The 25,355-nt window shown below is 46.7% G+C and overlaps 1 protein-coding gene across 4 annotated transcripts in view; it reads right to left on the reverse strand.

The window, feature by feature from the left end:
• Pde10a (phosphodiesterase 10A) overlaps positions 1-25,355 on the reverse strand; it is a 426,835-nt gene that overhangs the window by 77,520 nt on the left and 323,960 nt on the right. For all 4 annotated transcript variants that reach the window (XM_036168831.1, XM_036168830.1, XM_036168829.1 and 1 more), the window contains one exon: positions 8,104-8,232. In XM_036168831.1, coding sequence (XP_036024724.1) covers positions 8,104-8,232 — 129 coding nt within the window. The remainder of the gene's footprint in view (positions 1-8,103; positions 8,233-25,355) is intronic.

The following is a 25,355-nucleotide window of genomic DNA, read 5'->3' on the forward strand; positions in this document are numbered from 1 at the left end:
TCGGGGCAGCAATGAAAAAATACTTGGAAAGTCTTGCTTTAATTTCAAAAGTTGAGCCACTACTTTGAGACCGGCACAGGTCCTCAGTTCCCACAGCCACTGTACCTCTGAAGCAGAGGTGTGGGCTGACCTGGGGAGGCCACAGGTGACCAGAACCCTGAAACCTGATTGACCTGTTCCTAACACAGGAGACAGGGCAGGCATGCCATGACAGCTCACTCAGGAAACTCACATTTAGGTCCTTCTCTAAATTTCAAGGTATTTGCGTTGTTCTTAGAAATGATCCCTAGAAGGTGGAGCCTGACCAGTGCCTCCCCCTGCTATGATGCTCCCAAAGGCCTAAGTCTGCTTTGAAGCTTTCTCATAACTACCCTCCCAAGCAGCTCAATCTTCACAGGGCCTTCTGAGGACTAAATTCTATCTTCTTAGGGACCCTCCCTTCCCGAGATAAGAGCTGATCTCGCCAGAGGCACTAGGTACACACTGCCCTTGAACTCCACAGCTCTGGGGAGCCGGGATGGCTGGTATCAACACAACAGAATCAAGGAAGGAAACCAAGCAGAGAACATGAACAGCAGGGCGATACAGAATGGGGGAACAAAATCCCCCACCCTACCTCCATACCATTTCCAAGCTGGGGACTCTCAGAGGACAGCGCATCAAAGCTGCCACTCCAGAGTGAACAAAGAGGAGGAGACACACGCGCGCGCACACACACACACACACACACACACACACACACACACACACACACATGCTTACTTATTGTCTCACCCCAGCCATCATCTGAGCTGAACTGCTGCACAGGCCACCTTGCCTGAACAGCCCGCGCCTCTCCCAGACCACTGCTCCACTGCTTCCGAAGTCCTCAGAAATCAAGCCTCAAGCCCTGCTCCGGCTCTTGCCATTTCTCAGAGCCTCTCCACCCACGTCAGCCCTACCTTTAGTCTTCCAGGTGCCATGGCGCCTAGCGCTGGCCCTCAAACCCCAGCAAACACAGGAAGTCCTGCAGAGCCCGTGCAAACCAGGCCACCGGGCACTGAGACAGGAAGTCTGAGTGAGATGGACACAGTGAGTATGGCCAGCTCCTCGGTGACGATTCCCTCGTCCAGGAGTCACTGATGACACCGAGTCCCCTAACAACTCACCGCCTTGCTCCCTGGCCTCTGATAATGTCATACATCTACTACCATAAAGTACAGGATTCCTGACAGCACAGGAAATACTGCTCCCATGGCACTGCAAACAGCCAGGGACACCAGGGAGACAGACAGCAGTTCTCAACACTGAAGCCAGGTTTAACTGGCTGAAGGCAAACACCAGATTTGAAAAATTCACTAAGCTTTTCTACGCTGGCCATTACACTAGATTTCTCTAATATACACAATCAACGACGCTAAAATAATCTTTCTCCTGCTCACTCACTTGTTAAGATGACTTCTCTGGAACAAATGAGCTTTGAGCGAAGAGTGCACTCTTTATGCCTTTTTCCACAATTACACACTGTCTGAGTTTGGGTTTCTATTGCTGTGAAGAGACACCATGACCACGGCAACTCTCATAAAGGAAAACAGTTCATTGGGGCTGGCCTACAGTTCAGAGGTTCAGTCCATTATCATCATGGTGGGAAGCAAGGCAGCATGCAGGCAGACGTGGTGCTGGAGAAGGAGCTGAGAGTTCTATGTCTGGATTGGCAGGCAATGGGAAGTGAATGTCACCCTAGACCTGGCTTGAGCATTTGAGACCTCAAGCCCACCCCCTAGTGACACACCTCCTTCATCAAAGCTATACCTACTCCAACAAGGCTCCGTCCGCTTCCTAATAGCGTCATTCCCTATGAGCCTATGGAGACCATTTTTATTTTTACTCAGACCACCACAGACACTCACAGCAGGCAATCAATAAATAACTGTGAACTGGTAACTGAATGGGTAGCCAGGGAAATGTGTCACCCTGGGTCACATTCAAGGTACAAGTAGGTATCATAGCACCTTGGTCAACTTGACACAAGTTAGGGTCACTGGGGAAGAGGGGATCATCACTGAGAAAATGTTCCTACCAGACTGACCAGTGAACAAGCCTATGGGAGCACTGACTTTATTAATGGTTGATGTGGGAGGGGCTGGCTGACTGTGGGTGGAGCCTTCCGAGACAGGCAGTCCTGGGTAGTCCAAGAGAGCAGGCTGAGCAAGCAGTAAGTAAGCAGCCAGCCAGTAGGCAGCAGTCTTTCTGTGGCTTCTGCTGATCCTGCCCTGCCCTGACATCCCTCAGTGACAGAGTAGGACCCGAGAGTTGTGGGATGAAATAACCCTTTGTACTTTTGGTCATGATGTTGTGTTACACAACAGAAAACCTAGTGAAGACACTACTTCTCGAGGACACTTCTACAAAGGGCTACGCAACCTGAAGCCAACTTAGATCGCTGCTAAGTTTCCAGAAAGGTTTTAAGAGGTAGACTGGAAAACAATGGGAAGATATTGCACCACTGTTTTTCATGGGTTTTTATGTTTAAAAATCTGTCACAGGTGAAACAAAACTTTAAGTGCTGAGAAGAATTACATCAACTAACATTTAAACAGCATCTTTTTCTATATGTGCAGCTAAAAACTACAAACAGTATAGAGAAACCTCAGTGAAAACAAGGATTTTCCAAAACCTCATGGTTCCTTGAGCTTTTAATCATTTGAATCACTCAGAAGTGGGACTTCTGCTTAGAAAACACAATGGCTTTTAGTGCATGACTAAGAGCTGCCACCAGCTGCAAAAACAATACAGACACGGCTTCAGAAATCGGTCTAGTCCACAGCAAAAGAATACACGTGGATCGGTTTCCCGGGCACCCACAATGGTGTAACGATGAGACTTGATTTTTCATGTTATTAGAATCTCGACCTGAGGTCTGGCTCAGAATCATGAGCTACCTGGCTCCCAAGCCACACACTTAAGGACACATGGTCAGAGTAATCAACACACAATTAACAGAATTGATACAATGTATCAGTTACTGCCAGCACTGCCTCCTCTCATGCTTACAGTTGGTAGACTCATGAGTATTTATAACTCACATCAAAGCGTTCAATGCATGACTTCCATTTGCCAAAAGGAAATGAACACATGACTTGAAAGCTTCATGTTGATAATGCAATTTCAACTGCTGAGGTAAAATTGTAATAGAATAAAAATCATTCTAGTAGCAAGAAAAACAAAGAAAGGTGTCTAAAATTACGTTCCATGAAAACCATTTCACACATGTCTTGTTTGTTTATTCACGATGCATGCATCGTTTTTTAGTGTTCTACAAACTACAACCTTACAAGGCTGTGTGTTCTGGCAAGGGAACTCATGCCTCATTGGTTTAAGATGTTACACTCTACAGCAGCCTAGGAGCCATCTGGTAGATATTAACCAGGTTAAATGCAGTTCAATCTGAATCTCAGGCTGTCAAATAGTAGGGTGGGGTGGCACGATTTTAAAATCTTAATTCTAAGGATGAAATGTCTAAGAATTTCACTTGGATAATAATAAACCTCATTTCTAGAATCACATAAAAGGGAAAAACATGTGATAACTACACTTATGTATTTAAAAAAAAACGTAACATTTTAAGAGTTAAGTTAACTGACAGCAACAACACCTTCATTATTAATTACTTCAATGTCAAAAGTAGTGGCAGGATCTGTTCTAGAACATGCCACACACAAAACCTCAGGCCACAAAGGATAGCACTCTACCAACAACTTATAAACTGGTTAGGCTGACTCAACACCTTCTTGGGTACTAAATAAACTCCCCTCAGAGATTAATATTACACAGGAGTTGGGGGTCTTATTGAGACTCACCTTAAATATAATCAGAGTAATAAGGACACCAAATATGGTCATACTGAGTGGCAATTCACCACACTTTCCAACACTGCCCAAACTGGTAACCAGAGGTGAGACACTGTTGACAGTTGGGCTAAGTTTTGGTTCTTCTGACCCATAACAGAACAGTGTTTGCAGTGTGGGGTCATGTCCCTTCTTGGAGACTCTTACAAGAAATGCAGAGGACTGGGCCTCCACATAGCCTCACATGTGCACGGTGTGTGGACACAGGTGTTAATGGCTGTAGTAACCTCAGAGTACCAAAAGGTTGGGACTGTCATACATAGTTCACATATAAATGAACATAAAGATATAATGTTCAGTAGAATTAAATATGAAATATAATTCTTTCCAAGATTTCATTTCTTTCCAAATACATAAAAAGATGAAGGTGTTGGGAACTCCTTGGAAATTACCTTCTATTTTGAGGAATTCCTGACTTTCTTCCCATATGAGTAAAATCACTTACAAAGGAAATAAATGCAAACCCCAGCTTCAAACGTCACTTTAAAATGGGTCATTGGGAACTTTGATTCAAGGTCAACTTCAGAAAACAGTTTTCAGGGCCGGCGAGGCCAGAGTGAGCTCAGTGGGTGAAGCATTGCCTCTTCAAGTGTGAGAGCCCAGGTACGATGCCAGCACCCATGCAAAGATCACACTAGTAATCCAGTGCCGGGGGAGGTGGAGAGAGGCTGAGACCAATCTCAGAAAACAAGGTAGCTGACTCCTGAGGAGCACTACTAGAGGTTTACTGACCTCTGCACACATGTGAACACATGTGCAACACATACACACACACTTATCAGGAGATATATACACACATGCATACACACATACAGACAGACATATTCACACACACACACACACACACACATACACACACAGAGAGATGCTTCTCAGCTGCACATAAATGTTATACATTTGAAGTGGGAATGGTAAGGAAGCAATATGATTGTACTGAGAACATTAAGAACACTGCTCAGGCTCTAACCTGAATGGTCCAGTGGTCACCCCCACCCTGGAGCCCCATTCTCTCCCCTTCTCCCTTCAGATTTCCCTGACTATGAGCTAACTAACTGGAGAGACAGACCAGGCTGTCAGACCTCCAAAAAGAAAACAAAGAATTACAACTTCCTCCTATTTGTTAGACTAGTGACCTTTTAGCATGCTCTGGAGACCTCAGCAAGAGCTCAACACACCATTTTCCTACAAGCTGCCTTGAGGGATTGAAAATATGTACAAGTTGGCCCTTCTAATTCGAAAGTCTAGTTGTGGATTTTCAAATTAAGTGTAAAGCCAATGCAAATATTATACATGTGCGTGCGCGCGCCCGCGAGCACGCGCGCGCACACACACACACAGACACACTCAGAGAGAGAGAGACAGAGACAGAGAGAGAGAGAGAGAGAGAGAGAGAGAGAGAGAGAGAGAGAATGAGAATGAATACCAACACCTGAGACACATCTGGTACCTGGTCCCACACAGTTGGTATAAACAATACTCAACATTTCTGGTACAATTCACTCCCTTAGGAAGCTTTCAAATGAGCTTGGGACAGATTTACCAGCATGACAAATGACCATGAGCTGGCAAGAACCACCTGGCCGATGACCAGCCACCCTCCTGCTTCTGCCTCTATGCCACGTCTTCCCAAATGCCGCGATGTGACTCTGTGCTCTGAAACCAAGCGCCTGATCAACATTTCCTTCTATACACTGCTTTTGTTCATGGCATTTCTTCATAGCAACAGAAAAGTAACTGATACCGTGTGTGTGTGTGTGTGTGTGTGTGTGTGTGTGTGTGTGTGTGTGTGTGTGTGTACATTCATGGAGAGACAAGAGTTTGGCATTGGGTATTCCCTCACTCACTCTGCCTCCTTAGAAGAGGCAATCCCTGATTTGGTCAGGCATGGCCAGTGAACTTTAAAGATCCAGTTGTCTTTACCGCAACACACACTCTACTGCTGGGTTACTGGTGCCCACCACAATGTCAGGTTCTTATGTGGGTGCTGGAGGTCCGGACCCAAGTCTTCATGCTTGGTGGAAGGCACTTAAGCAGGACTGAGCTGTCTTCCCGGCCCCAAAATATGCACTATTCATCAGGATATGCCTTCAAAGCCTGGCCAGCCTCCTCAAGTTGTCAACTATTTCAAACTGCTTTCCGGTCTCTGATTCACAGTGATGGCACATGCTGGTTAGGCTTTGCTCATAATCATCAATGACAGGATTGAGGGGACTTGAGAGAAAACGCCGATCTCTGATTTGTTTCTATATCTCTTTCTCTTAAAACACATGCTCACACACACTCACACTCGTAGACACATCACTACGGTTGCTTTTAAAAACTGTTTCACATCTCAGTGAGAAAGCTCTCTTTTGCAAATATTTGTCTTTATTATATGTTCAGAAACTATAAAGACTTACTCAGAGCATGGAAACTGCCCATATTCCTACTGTTTCTTTAGAACACCCACTTCTGTGTGTCAGACAGAAGTTAGGATGTTTAGCACACTCAGAAGATTCCCCCCAGAACTACTATTTTGGTATTAACACAAAAGTAGAGTTGACTGTGCCTATGAACACAACATTCATAAAAATGAGAGGACAAATTTGGTCAGATAGCCAAATATATCCATTTAGAAATAAAGGAAAATTATTCTGCAATATTCAAAGAAAACACATTCACATGGACTCAGTTTGAGAGGAGATGAATTTGACCTTACATACCTTTTGAGTCTACACTTCTTATTTTCATAAATACAACTGTTTCTTAAGCAACCTGTGTTTAAAATAAATGCATTTTTTAAGCCTGGGGATGTAGTTTGTCGGTAGAGCACTTGCCCAGCATATGTGCAGCTCTACTTTCTATTACTTGAACTGCAAAGAATACGTAATTAGTTTAAAAGATACATATATTTCTGAGAATAAGAGAGAAATACTCTAAGGGAGCCCTCCTCTAAAATGGTATTTTGCATAAATTTTAAATACAATATGCCTGAAATCCTGGGAATCCAATTTTTTTTTTAATTCTTGTCACAGTTTCATGGATCCACATAATGAACTTCAGTCCTTCTTAGCCTTCTTTGCACTGAAACTGGCAAGCCTGTCTTTGGTGTATGACCCACTGAGCTTGCACAGCATTAGCTGTATGACCACTGGGGGAGGCTCTTTACCAGAGCACAGGCAGCCCATCCAAGAATCTCAAGTTTAGAACAGTTCTCAAGTCCTTCTCCACTCTCTACGATGCATCCAAAAGGGCTGTCCTCATCTGACCCCTGGAGGTGGCATTCTGGTAGCCTCCGTGACTAGGAAAGAAGGATGGGTCATAGACAAGCCGGGTTCTTCCTGCAGTCTGCATGGTCTGCTGTTTTCAGACAGCCTTGTGTAAAATGTAGTCTCTAGAGATAGGAGCGTGCACTGGGTTTTCTAATCAGTACTCATCACTGGTCTGCACGCAGACAGTGTTCCCTCGGCCCCCAAAGCAGTTGTCCCGGTGTGCTGTGGCCCATCAGGTAGAAGGGCCTGCAGGGGCCCTGTGGCCACGAGAGCAGAAGTGGAGGCCATGTGGAACCCGGGGCTCCTCCCTCAGTCTCTCTCCCAGCTGGTGATAAGAGCTCTTCACTGGGACAGAGGAGGTCCCTGCCACTGCCATCCACTGTCCTTGCCAGAAGCCAAAAGCTATGGGGCTATTAAATCCTGAACTAGAAACAAATGAACCTCTCCTCTTTTGAGTTCACGGCCTCAGATGCCGCACTGCGGTGACTCCACGCTGACTAACACCACAAGCACTAAGTAAATTCTCAGCAATTATTTGCCAAGTCTTTTTCTTTTTAATTAAGGATGTTTCTCTCATATTTAGTTCCTCTTTCTAACAATGTTATCTTTTAAAAAGTTTTTTAAAAAAAACTGACAGAAGTAAAATGCACATCTCTGCTTCATGGGTTTTTGTTTGCTTGGTTTTTTGTTACTGTTGCTGTTTTAGGCTTCCTTTGGTTTTGTTCTGTCAAGGCAGGGTTTCTCCGTACAGCTCTGCCTGTCCTGGACTCGCTTTGTAGCCCAGGCTGGCCTCCAACTTACAGAGGTCCGCCTGCCTCTGCCTCCCGAGGGCTGGGATTAAACATGTTTTGTTTTCTACAACACGCTGTCCCATTCTGGGCTAGCAAAGTTTGGTCTGAAATCTGTGTGCACTTGGTGCGAGCGAGCGAGCGAGAGAGCGGGCGGGCGGGCGGGCGGCATCTTACCTTCAACTTTGTTGTTTTTTCTCTTCAGCCACTTTTCTACAGTCTCCGCACTGACACTTTCAGAAACAAACTCATCTAAGACCTGGGGGTGGAGAGAGAGATAGGCCTTCACTTTCTCATCCGTCAAACCTGCAAAGGAACCAGAGAGAATAAGATTCACCCATGCAGCAGCATCTTCACACAGGGCACACAGAGGATACAGACACAGTGTGCTAGGATTCAGGACCTCCCCTCTGATGCACAGCGCTGGCCAGTACGACTTAGTGGGAAGACAGACAGTTGCTGCTTGACAAAAGGGCAAAGCCTTGGGAGCACGTGGGCTACCGGCGATGACAAGATGTCACGAAATCTTAGCTGCTTCTGTTCAAAGACTAAGACCAGGCGGCATTCTATGTTATCGGCATAATAAAAGAGCAGAACCAGGAATGCAAAGTCAGAACTTGGCAGTTTTAGATGGCAGACACTAAGTCACACCAAACAGCTGTCCCCCACCTGCCAGTTCCCACGGCACTCGAGCTGGGCTGTGCCTTTCGACTGTACGTTAGGTTGCATAAACCACCATGGTCAACAGTTACCATCCATTAAACCTGGCAATGCACCATGGCTGGCTGCCAAAGTGACTGATGAATGTGTGAGTCACCATTCATCGTTATTGCTGGCAGCTCAAGTTCCTCCCTCCCCACAGGCACTAAAGCCAGTGATAGCCAACGTCGGTTCAGAATGCTCCTGCCATTTCCCCATTGCTATTCGGTTGAGGTTCCTGTCCAATGAAAACTGCTGGCTACAGGTAAGACAAAGTAACTTGATAGGTTTTCATATCAAAAATACAAAGTTACATCGTTTTTAGATTAAAATCATCCCAAACACGAGTTGGGCGTGAGAATTGCTCTCGCTGCCCCGTGTTCAGTGAGATCCCGTCCACAGGGACGGCCGGAGGGCGGCACCAGGAGAAACTTGACTGGGACACAGGAAAGAAGGAAACTAAGTCGAATTTTGTCCCTGCAGAGAGTAGGCCACACATTTCCACAAAGCAGAGAATCCACACGTGCTACTTAATTCTGCTGAGCACTTGAGTCACAGCTGTGAGGATCTTACAGCAGAGCAGGGTAGCTGAGAAGGCAGATGGCTTCTTTCAATGAAGTCAGGCACTAAACGGTCGACTGCCACACATACAACACACAGACCACAGGAGAGAAGGGGAGACCGACCCATCGGGTTCCGCACAGGGCAAAGGGCACCTTTGGAACAGAATCGGATTTAAAATTTCCCGCAAGATGCTAAAGACAAAGGACTCCTCTGGGTCGACTGCTCACCTGGCATGGCAAGGCACATCCTGGATACAGAAAGACTTGGGCACTGGAGTGAAGGTGGTAGCGTGGGCACCTTGCAGGAGACGGCTGACGGAGAGACAGTCCTCCTTTTCCTTATGCCCACAAACTTGATTCCTCAGGCTCCCATCCACCACTTCGATGACACACTCCACAGTCCTCACTCACTTCCCCGATGCCCATCACCCACCCGCCAGGATGCCCACACTGTGAATCAGGACTCTCAACACGCTTTCAGTCTCCGGTCTTCGCACACTCCTCTGTGACCTCAAGGAGGAGCATCCTGACGGCTAAAGGACTCACCCTCCACACACACACTTTTTTCTGAAGAGAGTTTTTATTGCTCAGGTCCCTTTCCTGTTACGGTTACTTTCCTAGGTCCCAGAAAGCCAGGCTGCGTGGACAGTTGTCAGTTGGGCCCCTTGTTATTCATCACAGCTTTGTCCTGTTTGCAAACTGTATATTATATAAAGGACCTGCATCCAAAATATACTCGTCAAAGTCAGCCATAAGCAAACAAACAGCCAGCCTTTAAAAATAGAGACAATGCTGAACAAACACCTTAGCAAAGAAGACGTGAATATCCACAAATAAACACAAAAAGGCACTAATTGGTCATTAGTGAACTGAAGGTAACAGGAAAACAAGACTCAGCTACATAGTTATTGCGATGGCTGAGGTCCAAACCCCCCAGAGCACTAATTGTTGATATGGAAGCAGAATATCAGTCCTTGCTCACTGCTGGTCAGTATCCACGCAGGGTGCTGTTTGGGAAGATGGGTTGTTCGTTTATTATCACACTTTCTAAAAAGTTGTTCCGTGTGACACAATCATATTATCCCTCATTATACTCCATATCTTAGCCCAGCTCACATGGAAGCCCACGTCCACACAGAAACCTGCATGGGAACGTTACATGAATGACTCTCTTCCATGATCTGCTAATTCCGGAGGCATCCAAGCTGCCTTCCAGTGAGTGAAGACACAGACAAACTTGTACATAACTCAATGTTAGTTCATGGTAAGAAGAGATGATGAGAGGCCAGGGAAAGACGTGGATGACTCTTAACAAGGGGATAAGCTACCCTGCAGGGCCGTACATTAAATAATTGTAACTATGCAACACAGAAAGAAGAGGAGGAGGAGGAGAAGGGAGAGGAGGAAAAGGCGGAGGAGGAGGAAGAGGAGAAGGAGGAAGAGGAAGAAGGTGGCCAACTAGGGCAAATAGGGAAGAGGTCAGCAATTGTCTGATTCCCAGAAGCACAGAGGGAAGCTGACTGGGTGAAACCCAGCAGATCTCGCAGGGTCAAGAAAGTATTCTGTGATGTTACAGTGGTGAATATGTAACACTATGCATCTGTCAAAACCCAGAGAACCTTACGGCTCAATGAATAGAATGGAGACACGTGCCCATGTTTACAGAACAGAAGGCTGGGCTTGGAGGGTGGAACATGACAAAAATGTAAGGATGTTAGTCCCTGCGGCGAGTCTCTTTATTCACACAATAGTGAGCGATCACTGTGAGCGTAGGGGACGGGTGGTATGTCCTTTAGGACACACCCCATCAGGTTACAAACACACCTGCTGGAATCATTACCTCTCCGTTTAGACATCAACTAGATGCACATTTAGATTCAAATCAGACACGACCCTAAGCGTTTCTTCCTAACAACTTCTCACTCGATTTAATGGGATCCACGTGCACTAAGGGGGAGCCGTGCCTGAGTATAACCGCCTGGAGATTCCTAAGAACGGTGCTCATGGAACTTCAGATTCGAAGCTCAGCAGTCACTTTCTAGGAAAAGCGCCACTTTCCCAGTCTTCAGTGCATGCTGTACCTGCAGGAAGAGCTCAGGGACAGACGCACGCAGCAGAGGTCCAGCCTTCCACTCCCATCACACGTTGGCCCGTGACACCGTACTACAGACCCCCACGCTCCCCTCACTCAGCTCTTCCCCACAACCAAGACTCTTTCATCACAAATTAGGTGCCAGGTCCACAAGTTATCGGTCCCAAGCCTAGTTTTTAACTCTAAGGTATACACCACCAATGAGTCTTTCTCTGAAATATCACCACTGTGTCAGCGGTATAGCTCCCTCTGGGTTCAGTCCAGGCGGGAACAGAACAGAAATTAAACCACTCTCCCCTTCTCAGAGCACTGCCCACACGGGAGGCCAGTTTAACAATACTTCTCCCCACTCTTAAATATTGTACCACAGAAGCTCTCACTCCCTGAAGGTCAGTCTGATCTCTGAGAGATGAGAGGCGCGTCCTGTGGCAAATGGCATGAAGAGGTATGGATGTTCACTGTGGAGAACACTTGATTATAGGTCGTGATTCTGCTCAGTCTCGGTGCTATATAGTTTGGGTTCTCAGATTTGGTTTTAGTTTCTCCATGTTTATGTCGAATGATTAAGAGTAGAATTAACAATCTGGCAATCCTCGGATAGATGTCTTGGGACACAATTCAAAGCTGCAGCACCCACCCCGGCAGGTGGGTGTGGTTGGGGGACTTCTTACAGCCTGAGAAGCCCTGCTGTCTAAGAACACGGGAGCTGGACGCACACACAAATTTATTTTAAAATTCTAATTAGTGTCAAAAGGCAGTTCCAAAATACACACCAGAAATATTTCTCCTTCATATAAACTGCAATAAGTGAGTAATGCTAGCACCTTAACACAAAATCTGTCAAACATAAAAACCAGTGACATCTGTTCTGAGAATTCCAAAACCCGATTTCATCCACCTTTTCCTTCCTGGGTCTTTCTTTCCTGGCAGCCACACTCTGGCTATTTGAACCGCTTCCCCGCAGAAACGATAAAATGGCTAAATAGCATTTGCTATAAACACGTGGCCGCGTCTGGTGCAGCTGGCGTGCAGGGATGTGTTCCACGTGCTGACACTGGGATCCATCCGTGGACTGGCTCAGGCGGGCCTCTGGGAATTATGTATCTGGTATGCAGCAAACACTCCATGCAAGTCACCGTCCCGAGTGTGAAAAAAGGAAAGAAGCACAGAGGTGTGGAGTCCTCAGATAAGCGATCTCTTGACCACGGAGACGATAACCAGGGTCAGAACGAGGACACAGCCCATCTCACAAAGCCCAACTGCATCCTTTCTCTTTGGACTCTCTTCCCTCTGAGACCGTGAGTTTTCGGGACTGCTCCTGGCCAGTGCTACCTCTGATGTGGAGCAACACTTGACTCGGGGTACAAACTGAAAAGCTGCTCTGTTAAGGGAGTGGAAGGGAAGGGTTAGCAGGAGGTCTCTACCCCCGAGGCTCACCCTGGTCTAACCTTCAGATGAGGAGGAGTGGTCAGTAAAACAGCCCCACTTCCCTATGGCTCCCCCTCCTTTCTGCTCCAGTGTACCGAGCCCTCACATGGCCATGCTGCTATTTGCCTGACCCTCCTCACCCTTCATCTGCCTACAAGAGGCATTCAGACCAGAAGCAACTTGACCAGAGACCCCCTCTCTGACCCTACCCTCAGCCCTGACTGCCCTGGAGCATCAAGCTCACAGTGCACCCTGCTCCCTCTTGTCAAATGAAATCTCCTATGTATGGAGTGATCACTCACTCAACATCAGCTTTTCAATTGAGGCTAAAAATCTTGGTAACTAGTCTGTCTCAGTCACCACATTGCAGGCGCATCTCCAAGAGTCAGAGCAAGGCCTGAGCATCCCCTCTGAGAACGGCTGCTTGCAAGGTAGACATCAGGCTTCAAGGGTTAGTATAGTCCACAGGTAAATAAAGGCCAGGCCACTGGGTGACAGCATGGCCTGTGTCACCAGCTTTCTTTCTAAAATTCTGGGGGTGTATAGGCAGAGGGTATCTATATGATATATTATGACCAAAGCCCCCGGGAAAAGCCTGAGTATTGAATCTCCAACACGCCCCCTGGCAGTTCACAACACACATCACAAGTTAGTGACAGAGGAACTGAGAATACCCCAGGTGACTCCAAGAGGAAAGGCTCTTGGCAGCATGAGCCAGCTGTCCCCTGGACTTTGCTGATACACATCTCCCCTCTGCCCTCTGGATATAGTAACTCTCAGAGATTACAAGCTGTGAGAAACAGCTTGTGCGCGTACGCTTGCAAGTCAACTTGTCTTGAGCACAACCATATGCTGAGCCCTGTGAGTCATGCTAGTGACTCCAAGTTCAGGGGTCATTCTAGAGGCCACAGCACTCAGATTGTCATCCTCAGCAAAGGAATCCGTGAGTAACGCTTGTCTTGTGAGTTAGCAGAGGACTGGGAAAGCGTCAGTGGTGGTGGCGGCGGGGGCCCAGCTGTGCTTGCTGGAAACTGCCCAGCTCCACAAGATCCCAGACAAGGCCGGCCTGGAATCCACACCCTCAGCAAGTGCTGGGTGAGGGAGTCTTCTCAGCCTTCCACTCCTCCCACCTCAATTACTGCTGCCTTAGCCTCGATGAGTCTCTCCTACATGCATTTCCTCTTTGTTTCTGCACAACACCCCAGTGTCCACGTGAAGTTGTCTGGAAATTAGTAACTTCAGACTATGAATGATCAGTATCATTCTGACATCCCCGGTCCACCAACACCACACCAGGCTTGCAAAATGTCCTTAGTGTACGGCCTGCCGTGCTTAGATGGAAGGTTATGGGTGTAAGGGTTTATGACATAGTTCCTTCATGTCAAATACAGGAACGGATTAATCGGCTCTGAACCCATTTCTTTTGGCATTGTTTTAAAAGGCAAAGTCCTAGACAGAAACAAGCACGTGGCGGACCTGAGGTTATAGAGGAAACAATGCCAGAAATGTCTCTGTAATGACGGAGAAAAGCAGGAAGCAGAGCTAGGACGGAGGTCTCGTAAAACTTAAGCTTGTCTCTCACACATGCACACCATCTAAACGTTCTCGTTCCACCCAAGCACACCCTCCTGATGGGGGCTTTATCCAGGCTCACGTGCTGACCCTGGGATGGTGCGCTGTTGGTGCTGGGACCTCCCACTCCTTCTGCATCAGCAGCCTGCAGGGCCACACAGCTTCAAAGCTACTGCATTCACATTTATCAAAGACCCCTCCCACGTGGCCCCTAAGACCAACACTGAGGTAAACGATCAAAGTCACTCTGAGAAATCTAACTGCAGACTTGTCACTGAAACGTGTCATTTAATGGTTTAAGATAAAAAGTGAAGACAGTTTTTTTGATTTTTGACCAAACTCCTAAGAGTAAGATTAAGCCTCAAATATTTTGCCCACAGGAAGTGTAGAGTGGAGAGGACTTACACCCTTACTTCTCAGCTTACATTTACAGTAATTACAGTCCTGGTGGCACGCTAAGGACTCCTCATCAGCAGACACATGCCCAAATGCAGGCCACCTTCCCCAGAAGTCCACTCCAAACTTCACTGTGTCCGTCACACACAGGTGACACAGATGTGAAGACCTGAGCATGTGCTGTGCAACCAATTCACGGCTACTTGAAGAGCACCCATCCTCTACAGAAAGAAGGCATTCACCAAGACGCCGAGGCGCGCCTTTCTGCTAGAAAGTCTCAGGCTGCTGTTTTAAAGCGATATCATTCTTCAAGACACTTATATCCCGCTGCGCGATAGCATCTAACAGCATTTCAGAATAGCTCGTGTTTTGGATGCAGCCGTGCAGAAATTACCCAACTGACCACTCTATCAGCCTGTCCAAAAGCTAGTCCCTGTGAGAATTTCCAGCAGTACCACCAGGGAAGGGGAGCCCAGGGCTACGGTGACAGCCAGCTGGAGGGACAGTGAATGTGTGCTGAGGAGAAAAACCCAAAGGCTGGTGGGTAAGGCAGCATGAGAATTCCCCCTGGATGAAATAACCAGAACCAAGCCGTACAGACAGAACTACTGAAGAGCCCCAGGCCAGCAGGGATGGATGGACACAGCTCCTCCCGCCTGAAGGTAACTTGGCTCAAATGGTGATCAAACCGAAACAGCTAATTTTGGTCACTAAACTAGAGTCTAGTCGATTCCAGATTGATGTGATGCGTACAGTGATACGACAGTCACAAAGTCGAGATCGAATACAGCCGTGTTCAGATGCCTGGACATGAAGATGTCCCAAACACAGGACGACGGCCTGAAATGCAACGTGATGGGACAACCTTGAATGCACTTTCCACCTCCACCACCACACGGACAGTGAACTCGTGGACGAGTGTGCCTGCTGCCAAGAGGGATAGCAACCTCCTCGCCTGTCGGTCAAATCATGTCCGCACTTGAAGCAGCAAGAACCTTCCCACACATCGTTGCCTCCCGAGTTCTCAGCGCGGCACTTGATGAAGGTTCTTTTAAAAAATGTTTCATAAAATCTCCAACAGAAACACATTGCACAGTATTATGCCATGTTTTAAGGACACATTAAAATACAGAGGAAAGAAGGAAACATGGGTTTCACGTAATTTAATGTAGAGTGAGGGAAAAAAGAATAAGAAAAATGAAGAAAAAAGGGAGATACCCGCCCAAAAAAGAAAATATCAGAAAAATATGCAGATAGACCCAGAAATTTAAAAAATGGCCATGCACACTTTTAACATTAAACTTATAAAGAAAAGTAAAGTAGCTGCCATCATTTCTTATGGGTATTTACTACCTGGATGAAATTACTGCTTTAGAAGTCCTACCTGGGCCAGGTGATGGCTCAGTGGGCAAGATGCCTGTCACATGAGTACGAGGAACCGAGCTGGGATTCCCAGGACTCATGGCTGCAGCGGCACAGCCCTGTAATCCTAGCACTAGGCAGTGAGGCAGGAGAATGCCGGGGCCTGGCTGGCCACCAGTCTAGCCAAGCACCAGGGAGCAGCAAGTTCAGGGAGAGAACATTGAGAACCGAACTGGAGTTCAATCACAGAAGGCAGCAGATGAGGAGCCCTGACCTCCACGGAGAGACACCTACCAACACACACGTGCACACAGATGATAAAGAGCCCTGACCTCACCTGGCAAGGAGCCCTGACCTCCACAGACAGACACCTACTGACACACGTGTGCACACAGATGAGGAACCCTGACCTCCACTGACACACACACCTACCAACACACATGTGCATACAGGTGAGGAACCCTGACCTTTATGGTCTCACATCTACCAACACACATGTACACACACACAGATGAGGAGCTCTGACCTCAAGGGACACACATCTGTCAACACCCATGTGTGCACAGATAAAAGAAAAATGTCTCATCTCTGCTTTCCTTCCTCTAAAGCCCCCACGGAACCCTAAAAGTGAGAACCCTGCACCCTCTTGTTGAGAATTCCCAGGAGCAGCCCCTCACATTTGTTAAAGAGGTCTGAAAAGACGTGACTGGTAGATCTGAAACAGAGAAAATCAAAATTCATAACAATCTTGGAATGAGCTGAAATCATTTTTTTCCAGGAAAGCTGGGAAACGTGTCTTTTCCTGCACATGGCGGCACATGTTTGTAAGCCCTGCACTGGGAAGACTGGCTAGGAAGGAAACTTGAAGGCCAGTGTGAGGTACATTAAGCCAATGTGGGTTCACTGCAAGACCCAGTCTCAAAAGAGAGGGAAGGAGGAGGGCAGAGGGAGGATAAAGAAGGAGAGAGGGAGAGAGAGAAGAAAAGAAAACAACACACTTTCTTAAAATGTCTGGTCATAAAGTCATCTAGAAGGGTTATTTTTTTAGAATTAACTTATAAAATGATGTTACTACTCACAACTCTTTGACTCAACATTTGGCTTATTAATAGCATCAGGGCCTGACTATCAGGCATATATCATGCCTTAGAATGAATCAGAATTAAAATCACACTATAAATAAATAGATGAACACACTTCCAGGCTGATAAGGGCGCATAAGTTACTGTTTTCTCCTCTGTCACAGAAACACTTTACAGAATGGATCTACTCTGGCTCCTACTTCAGGGAACAGACTCCATCACTGCCAGGGAGGCCTGACAGCAGGTATACCCCACATTGTGAAGGCAGCAAAATGGAGGTCACGAGCCAAGCAGCTCAGGCCAGTGAACTCCCAAAGCCAGACTGGTCACCCACTTCTGCAGCTAGGCCCCAGCTTCCACAGCTGAAGAGCAAGTGTCCAGTGAGCCCGGAGGAGACAGTTCACGTCCAACACAACAGCACATTCACAGGCACTAGCGCAGGCTGATGCAAACCATTCTCGAGGCTAAGGCCCATTAGTCACTCAGTAAGTGTGTACTTAGTACCTTCTGCAAGCCAGTCACTTCTGTGGTTGGTGTTCAGCATACAGCAACACACCCCTACCTTTATTAAAGGTCCTTTAACACACTCCAAGCCTCACAAGAGGCTGTACTGACAAATTAAAGACAATGAGGCAGGAGGCTATGCCAAAAGTGACTTTAGCTTGAACAGTGACCAAATGATGCCAAAAACAGGACAGCAAATACCAGAGGTCCTGGAGGGGAAAAAAAACAGTCTAGGTTTAGACATGCTAAACTTCGGTTGTCTACATGGAAACGTCTATGGTCGCAGGAACATAAGTCTGCAGCTCAGAAGGATGCAGGGTTAAGAGAGATGCACATGAATCAGCCACACCGAGAACAGCTGGAGAGTTATGTGGGGCTCAGGCATCTGAGGACCCGAAGCATCCATACAGAACATGGATATGGAAACTTCCATCTGTAACCTGAGTACTAGGACCTCAAAAGCTGCCCAGACTGATGAGCCCCACAATAAACTCTTGGTTCAATGGCAGACCTCCAACATCAAGCATGCCAACATCAGTGCCAGCAGGTGTGGTGCACGTGTGTGCATGCACACACTAAAATGACAGAGATTTCCTAAAAATACTTTGTTCCACTCAATCCAGCAAAGAAAACATAAATTCCCATTATTGCCTGATATTGTTTTTTTTTTTAGAAATCATGAAAGAAAATTAGATTGCATATCATCCCATCTGAAAAAGTTTCTCTCTCTAGAAAAATTCAAAGCAAGTATATGTCTTTAATTAAATTATATATAATCTTTTAAATGAGTATCTTCTCTGTAAGTGCTGAGATTCTAAACCATTTTGCAACACAGACATTCTAAGCTCCCAATACTGGGTGCTTCTAGAGAACCCTGTTTTCTAAATATATAAAATGATAATTATCTCACTCATAGGTTCCATTAGATTTAGAAATGAAAAGTATAGAATGACTCAATATCACAGTTACAGTTATGATATAAATGCAGACCTGCAATATGTATGCATTGTACACACACACACACACACACACACACACACACACACACACACACACAATCTCCTACTTGGAGACACAAGATGTTCAAACAGAAGGATCTAGACACTGTGGTTCCAGTAAATAAACATCTCTAAGCTGCAGTACTTGGCTGAAATCCCTTCCTTCTCCCAAGAATCCTTAAACAGAAGTCTCCAGTTCAAGCTCTTCCTGGAGGCTAAGTATTTAGAGCCTGATTGTCTAATAGATTTTTTTTCAAGGAGGCAACTCTTAAGAAGAACAAACTACTCATCAGAGCAGAGTCGCTGAGGAGTCCTGAGTCTCGAGAACGATGCTTGCTCCTCACCACACAAAGGACCAGGACCAGGAATCAGGGAAGACCCTCAGGATTCTCTGGGCCTGTTTCTCAGACTTCTGCCTAAGCATCAGTGAGAACAAGGCAAGCAGGACCCTCTCACAGTCAGATGGGACACACTGAAATGATGCAGTGATAATCTCTATAAAACAGACACTTTAGAAACTCATTCTCTATAAAACCTTGCACGGAGCCTGTTCGGATCTCGGAATGGAAAACATTACTTACAGCTGGGCTCTGGCACATGCCCACATGAGGTGGTTATAGCCAGTGTAGACAAGCTTTGCCCTCACCTAGTCTTGCAAAGCCCATGAGCCCCTGGTGCAAGGAAGGATGACATCCTTCACTCTCAAACACGTCATGTGATTTTAATTGGTGGTCATTTCATTAGACATATCTATTCGACATATTCAAAATTAAATCCCACAGAGTGAAGCAACTGACAAGAAGCATGTGGGCATTTCATTAATCATTATTTTATCCTCCATTTATAGATTAGAAACTGCAACACGTAAGCCAAGGTTTCTTCACAGAATTAACTAGTCCTCCCCAACCTCCTTAATAACAGCATGGAGGAGGCCTAGAGGTTTGAGCCTCAGTCACCAGGAAAAAAAGAAAAAGAAAAAGAAAAGAAAAGGAGGAGGCGGAGTCAGCTAGAATTAAGCTGGAAGTAACAGTGTTCCCAAAGCGGGTCAAAATTCCCTATAGCATCATCGCTGCTGTTTCACACCACAGTATCTACTGAGAGGTCAGGAAGACACCAAGGAAGGAGAGAAAGAGGCAAACTTCCACTCTGACACGCACCAGAATGATTTCACTCCATCAGCTCAGACTCCCAGGTTTTAAAAAGCAATGTGTGTGGAAATCCTAAAACTACTATGTCAGCGAATCCCGTTGCTCAACAACCCACATCTTGTGGTATCAGGTAAGAGTAGGTGGGAGAACACAACACCAGTTAGAACAAAGGAAGCCTCAGAAATCACTGCAGACCTCCCTCATGAGCGAGGGAGGGAGGGAGGGAGAAGAAAGAGGGACCTGGGCAGACACTTCCTCTAAGACAGTCTGATCCACACCAGTCCTCTGGTGCCTTCTTCAGCCTCTCAGTGACAGTGGGGTGGCCTGCAGAGCGCATTGTGACTAGTTGAGAATTCTATGTCATTCCCTCAGGACAAAAGCTTCAGTTTAGCTCCAAAGGTTGTACAGAAATGTGTGTGTGTTTAAAAGGCAAAGGTTTTATATATATATAATTAAATTCTTTAAAATCTTTTGAATACTTTAAAACGCTCTTCAGGAAGAAATTACAATGATTCTCATTATAATATATTCACACCTAAGAGAACTATCAGAAATCAACTCGGGCAAAGCAAGGATTTAAAAGCCCCTACTTTGCCCAAAACCCAGACCCACCACAGTCTGGATGCAGGCAGTGTGTGTTCTGGGGATGGGCCCCTGGTGTCTGCTTTCTGGGGCAGCAAGCAGAACTCCTTCTCAAGAGTTCTGGCGGCCTGGGGTGAGCCATCTGAGGGCTAAGACAGACTGTAGGTGTGCGATGTGCTTCACCCAACTCAGAACTCTCCGGCCAGGAAGTGACTAAGAAAAAACCTTTTGGGAGACTGGAGAATTGGCTCAGTGGTTAAGTATACTCTTCCATGGGACCAGGATCTGGCTCCCAGCACCCACATTAAACTGCATGTAAGTCCAGGTCCATGAGATCCAGCACCCTTTCTGGCCTCCGATGTCACACACAAAATACAAATAAATATACTTTTAAAAACAAATGGGCGCATTTTTAAAAACACTGAAGAGCAAATAAATAAATAAATAAATAAATAAAAATTTAAAAATAAATAAATAAATAAATAAATAAATAAATACTCTTTCCCCTGGGGGGAACTGGAGGTGAAGCAAAGAGCAGACACTGGAACCCTGGAAAGGGGCTGAAGAGAGAGACTGGGTGCAGGGAGTCTGGACAGAGAGACACACACACACAAGAGTTGGGGCCCCACACTGTCTCAGGAATCACACAGAGAACTTAGCCTGATAGAGACTCTCTGTAGGTTCAATGAGGATGGAAATGGAGGCCACAGCAGGGGAGAAGAAAATGCGCTTTGTCCACTGTTTACTCTCTACTCCCCAGTCTCACAGAAAATGGTGAAGGCATGGTGTGTGTAGTGTGTGTGTGTGTGTGTGTGTGTGTGTGTGTGTGTGTGTGTGCGTGCGCGCGCGCGCGCGGGGTGGGGTGGGGTGGGGTGGGGGGTGGGGTGGTCTGAGGCCAAGTCTGAATTGTGTGTTAGAACCGCGCTGATCCATGAGAATGACCCTAGCATTTCACACTTCTCTGTTCCACTTACCAAGCTACCAAGCGCTGTTCTGATTAGTAAAGTGAATTATTAGCTGATCAGACAGGCAGGGTTGTGTTTCTGAATACATGGACTCCGTTTGAGTAAGAGGAGAGCGTCCTCTTCAGATGCAAATCAGCTAACTGGAGTTTTAAGTTTTAAGATGAAAGGGCAGCTCATAACTGGGATGAATCAGGACCCTACTGACCCCGAGGCATCTTCACCCTAGTCCACCATCTGACGGCCAGCTGCTCCCAAAAGGTTTGCCGAATCAAAATGTAAAGTCCAACACACCAGGTTTATGTCTTAGAAGACTGCCTCTGGAGTCACGGAATGTTCTAGAAAAGTTATCTATACAGAGAATAGCTACGAATTAAATTTATCTTCCTAACTATTTTCATCATAAAAATAAATTCATATTTTCCTGGAAGTATTCTGCAAAAGAAAAAAATCTAAAGCCAAATATTTAAATAGATTAAGACTGTCCTAGAATAACAAGCGTAATAAAGTCATGGTAGCTTTGCTCACTCAGGGTTTGTTCTGAGATACACCTCCTGAGGCACTTCCCCCTGGGTGCAGACAGCAGGATGACTGCACCCTTGCACACATCCAGATGGTTAGAAGTGCCCTCTGGAGGCAATCGGGAGTGACAGATGTGGCTTTGCAGTAGACCTCTGTGTTGCAGGCTCGGTGGCTGCTGGTCACCACCACACGTACGCCATCCTGTGATCCAAGGCAGTACAGCAGTTCTGTCTACACCAGCAGCACCAGAAATGGGTGAGTGGGATCGATAGCACAACATGGTCAACCATGGAAGATACTTAGAGCCACGGCATACTTTTAGTTCAATACATCAGGAAGGAAAAACAGTGGCTTCATATACTCACCACCCTTTCCTTGCGTACGTGATCTTGGTATGTTACAGATGTTCTACAGATGTAGCAGGCTGATGTGAGCTCAAGAGTAAGGAGAAGAAAGGTAACAGCAGCATGAGCTGGGGATGCAACTCTGTGTGTCAGCGAAGGTGCATCGGCTCTAATCCACAGAATGGGAGACCAGCAGCTAAGAGTCCCAGAGCTTCTGTGTGCCCAGGGTCTCAGGCATCCTAAGACAGTTAAGGCCTGGCCTCTGCTATCAACCTCTCCTTGTAAGTGACCAGGAGAGAGCAGGGCACTGGGGGCTTTGCTATAATTATCCTTGTTTTTCGGTCAGGAGAGTGAAGACTCTCTGAGGTCAAACAACTTGACGGTGTGGACAGACACGGAACAGAGGGCACTGGGTGCTACACTCTGTGTGAACCGGGAAGGTGCAGCTGTTCCCTGCTCACAGGCACAGCACTTACCAACTACCCAGTTCTGTCTGGGCCTCCCCCACAGTCTTCACAACATTTAATCCTCCTCCTCCCTACCATCCTCCTCCCCCCACTTACTCCTCCCTCATCTCCATTCTTCTCTGCCCTCCTCTCTCTCCTGATGACTCCCATTTCGTCATTCTACTGGTCAGATGACTAAGCACAGAATAACAATGTTCTCCAAGGTCAAATAATTAGTAAGTGTCCAGGAGCTTAAACCCCGGCCAGCTTGCCTAGCCTAGTCTGCTAGTTTTACAAAGATGTAAGCTGTAGGCGGAAACCAGAAGGTAAACAAGGCAAGTCGGGTTATCAAAAGCACACAGTGGGCATGCAGAGAGAGTCTCCCCCTCAAAGCTGGCTGGCTGTTGGCTCACTACTTTCATTGGATCCGAGACAGGGCAGAGCAGCAGGGAGGGGATGCTGTCTATGGCGGTTAACAGGAAAGAGACTATTAGAAGTCAGGAAACTTAGGAGTGCCATGAGGCGGATGCTAAGCTACACTGGAAATAGAGTGGTGAACAGCCCTTGCAATCTTCACGGAAGAGTCCAGAACCTGCTGAAAACGTCCAAGACATCTGTGTGAAAAGCCAGCACATAGGGAGGGCACAGGTGGCATTCAGGAAGAGGTGACCTTTGAACTGGGTAGAGAGGACCAATGAAAATTGGGCAAGAAGAGGGATGGCCTCTGGCAAAGGCAACGGGAATGGAGACAAAGGCGGGAAAACACTCACAGGAGAGCAAGACCACAGGGAGAAGCTTCTAGAGACCAACACAGCGCCTGAGGAGCTCCGAGCTGCTTGGTCCAAGAAGCAGGTGCACAAGATGCGCGTGAGGAAAACCCAACAGGCCCAGAGCTGGTTCCGGAAGCGAAACGTGGGAAACCCGGCAGGTCAGAAGCACGCGCCACCCCCACACGGGGACAGGACAAAGTGGGCTTTACACCTCAACGGTGCAGCAGGGCCTTGCCATCCACCACAGATGATCCCAAATACAGCCTCCAAGTCCAGCATTCCACCCCTCAGAAACGCTTGGTGCTTCTATGAAAAGCCATCACAGACAAGGGTTACAGTAAGTAAAGCAGCAGAACACAAGTCTGGAAACGTCCAAACACTCATCAGTAACTGGATCAAAGGACAGGTTAGCGTACTCACACAATTCGACAGCTGCTGCACAGGGCAATCCTGGTGAAGGACACATACTTGTGCAGGAGAAAAGTAAGGGAGAGTAAACACTGCGGAATTCCACTCGTGAAGCACGGGGGTGGGGCGTGTCTGAGGAGGCTGAGCAACAAGGGGAAAAGGTGGCATCAGGGGCTCTGGGAAGCGCTGTCACCAGCCTCATTTTCCCCCCAGAGAAGCTAAGGCTTAGCAGTCAGTGGTAGAATTGAATCAACTTTCATAACTGGGTTCAACTGGTTTTAACAAAAGTCGAGCATAGGTCCAAAACTACTCAGGAAAACCGACCTGTTTCGAGAAAAGTTCATCATCCTCTGTATGCCTTTAAGTATGCCAGCTTCTCTGCTCACAGTGCGTCTGCTCACGCTCACCTCTCTGGAGGTGTCTGGTCACCTGCCACTAGGAAGGACTTCAACCTCCCCACAGCCTGGATGCGCTCATAACAAGGCTTCTAAGGGAAAGTATTTGCGAGCTACCTGTTCATTAGCTTTTCCTGACTTAGACAGGAGTCCTGAGACAACCCAAACTCAGGTGGCTTCAGACTCAAAGCCAAATCCCAAACCCTATCTACCCTTCCCTCTTTGATTTGATCAGTGAGCTATTTATCCACTTTGACCTCAACCTAATTCTTCCAAAGTCAAGACTACCTCACTAACATCTGCCCGAGAAGAGTGCCCATCACACAGCTGTACTCAGCAAGGCTTTCTCCAAGAGTTACATAGTAGTCGGTATAATTCCCTCCAGAGACAGGGCTGTGAGAAAACAAAGCTCACGGAACAAGTACACTCTCAGAACCAGTGACACTTTCTATAAATACAAACAGAAGAAAAACAACAACAAAAACCTTGTTCCGACATCTGCAGGGTCGGGTCCACTACAGCCATCAGCAAAGGTGGGTATTGAGCACCTGAAAACTGGCCACACCCCAGAAACAACAGGCTTCCAATACAAATGACATAGTGGGCCTTGGAAGTAACAACACAAGTGTAAGATATAAACTACCTCACTAAGCAATTATAAATCAGTTACTGATTATAAGTCAACTTTGTTATTAAAACTTCACACACTTTCCAAACACTCTGTCATTTTACTCTCTTTGCTTTTTTGGAGACAGGGTCCCACAGCCCTTGAACTCATTATGTAGCCAAGTCAGACCTTGAATTCCTGACCCTCTAACCTCTGCCTCTCTGGGGCCAGGACTGCAGATGTGCATGCCTCACCCAGCTGGTTTCACGTATTATCTCTACTGGGACAGTACTATCATAGAAAACACTCCCCCTGAGATCCCTTTCTCTTTTGATTATTGACATACACACTGAACTAACGGTGCACACAGCTGACGCACTTGATCCTGTGTTCCACGTGGAGAAATGCATTCATTTTCTCTTTCTTCTTTGGCAAGAATACCATGGGACTGTGTGACTACTGGGGGAGCAGATTCCAGCTGTGTCCACCTGCTTCTCTACTGACATCACTATGTCTGAGTCTCCACTGTGATTTGAATGTTCTGTCCTT

Source organism: Onychomys torridus, chromosome 19 (genome assembly GCF_903995425.1).
Source record: "Onychomys torridus chromosome 19, mOncTor1.1, whole genome shotgun sequence".
In the NCBI taxonomy this organism is placed as follows: domain Eukaryota; kingdom Metazoa; phylum Chordata; class Mammalia; order Rodentia; family Cricetidae; genus Onychomys; species Onychomys torridus.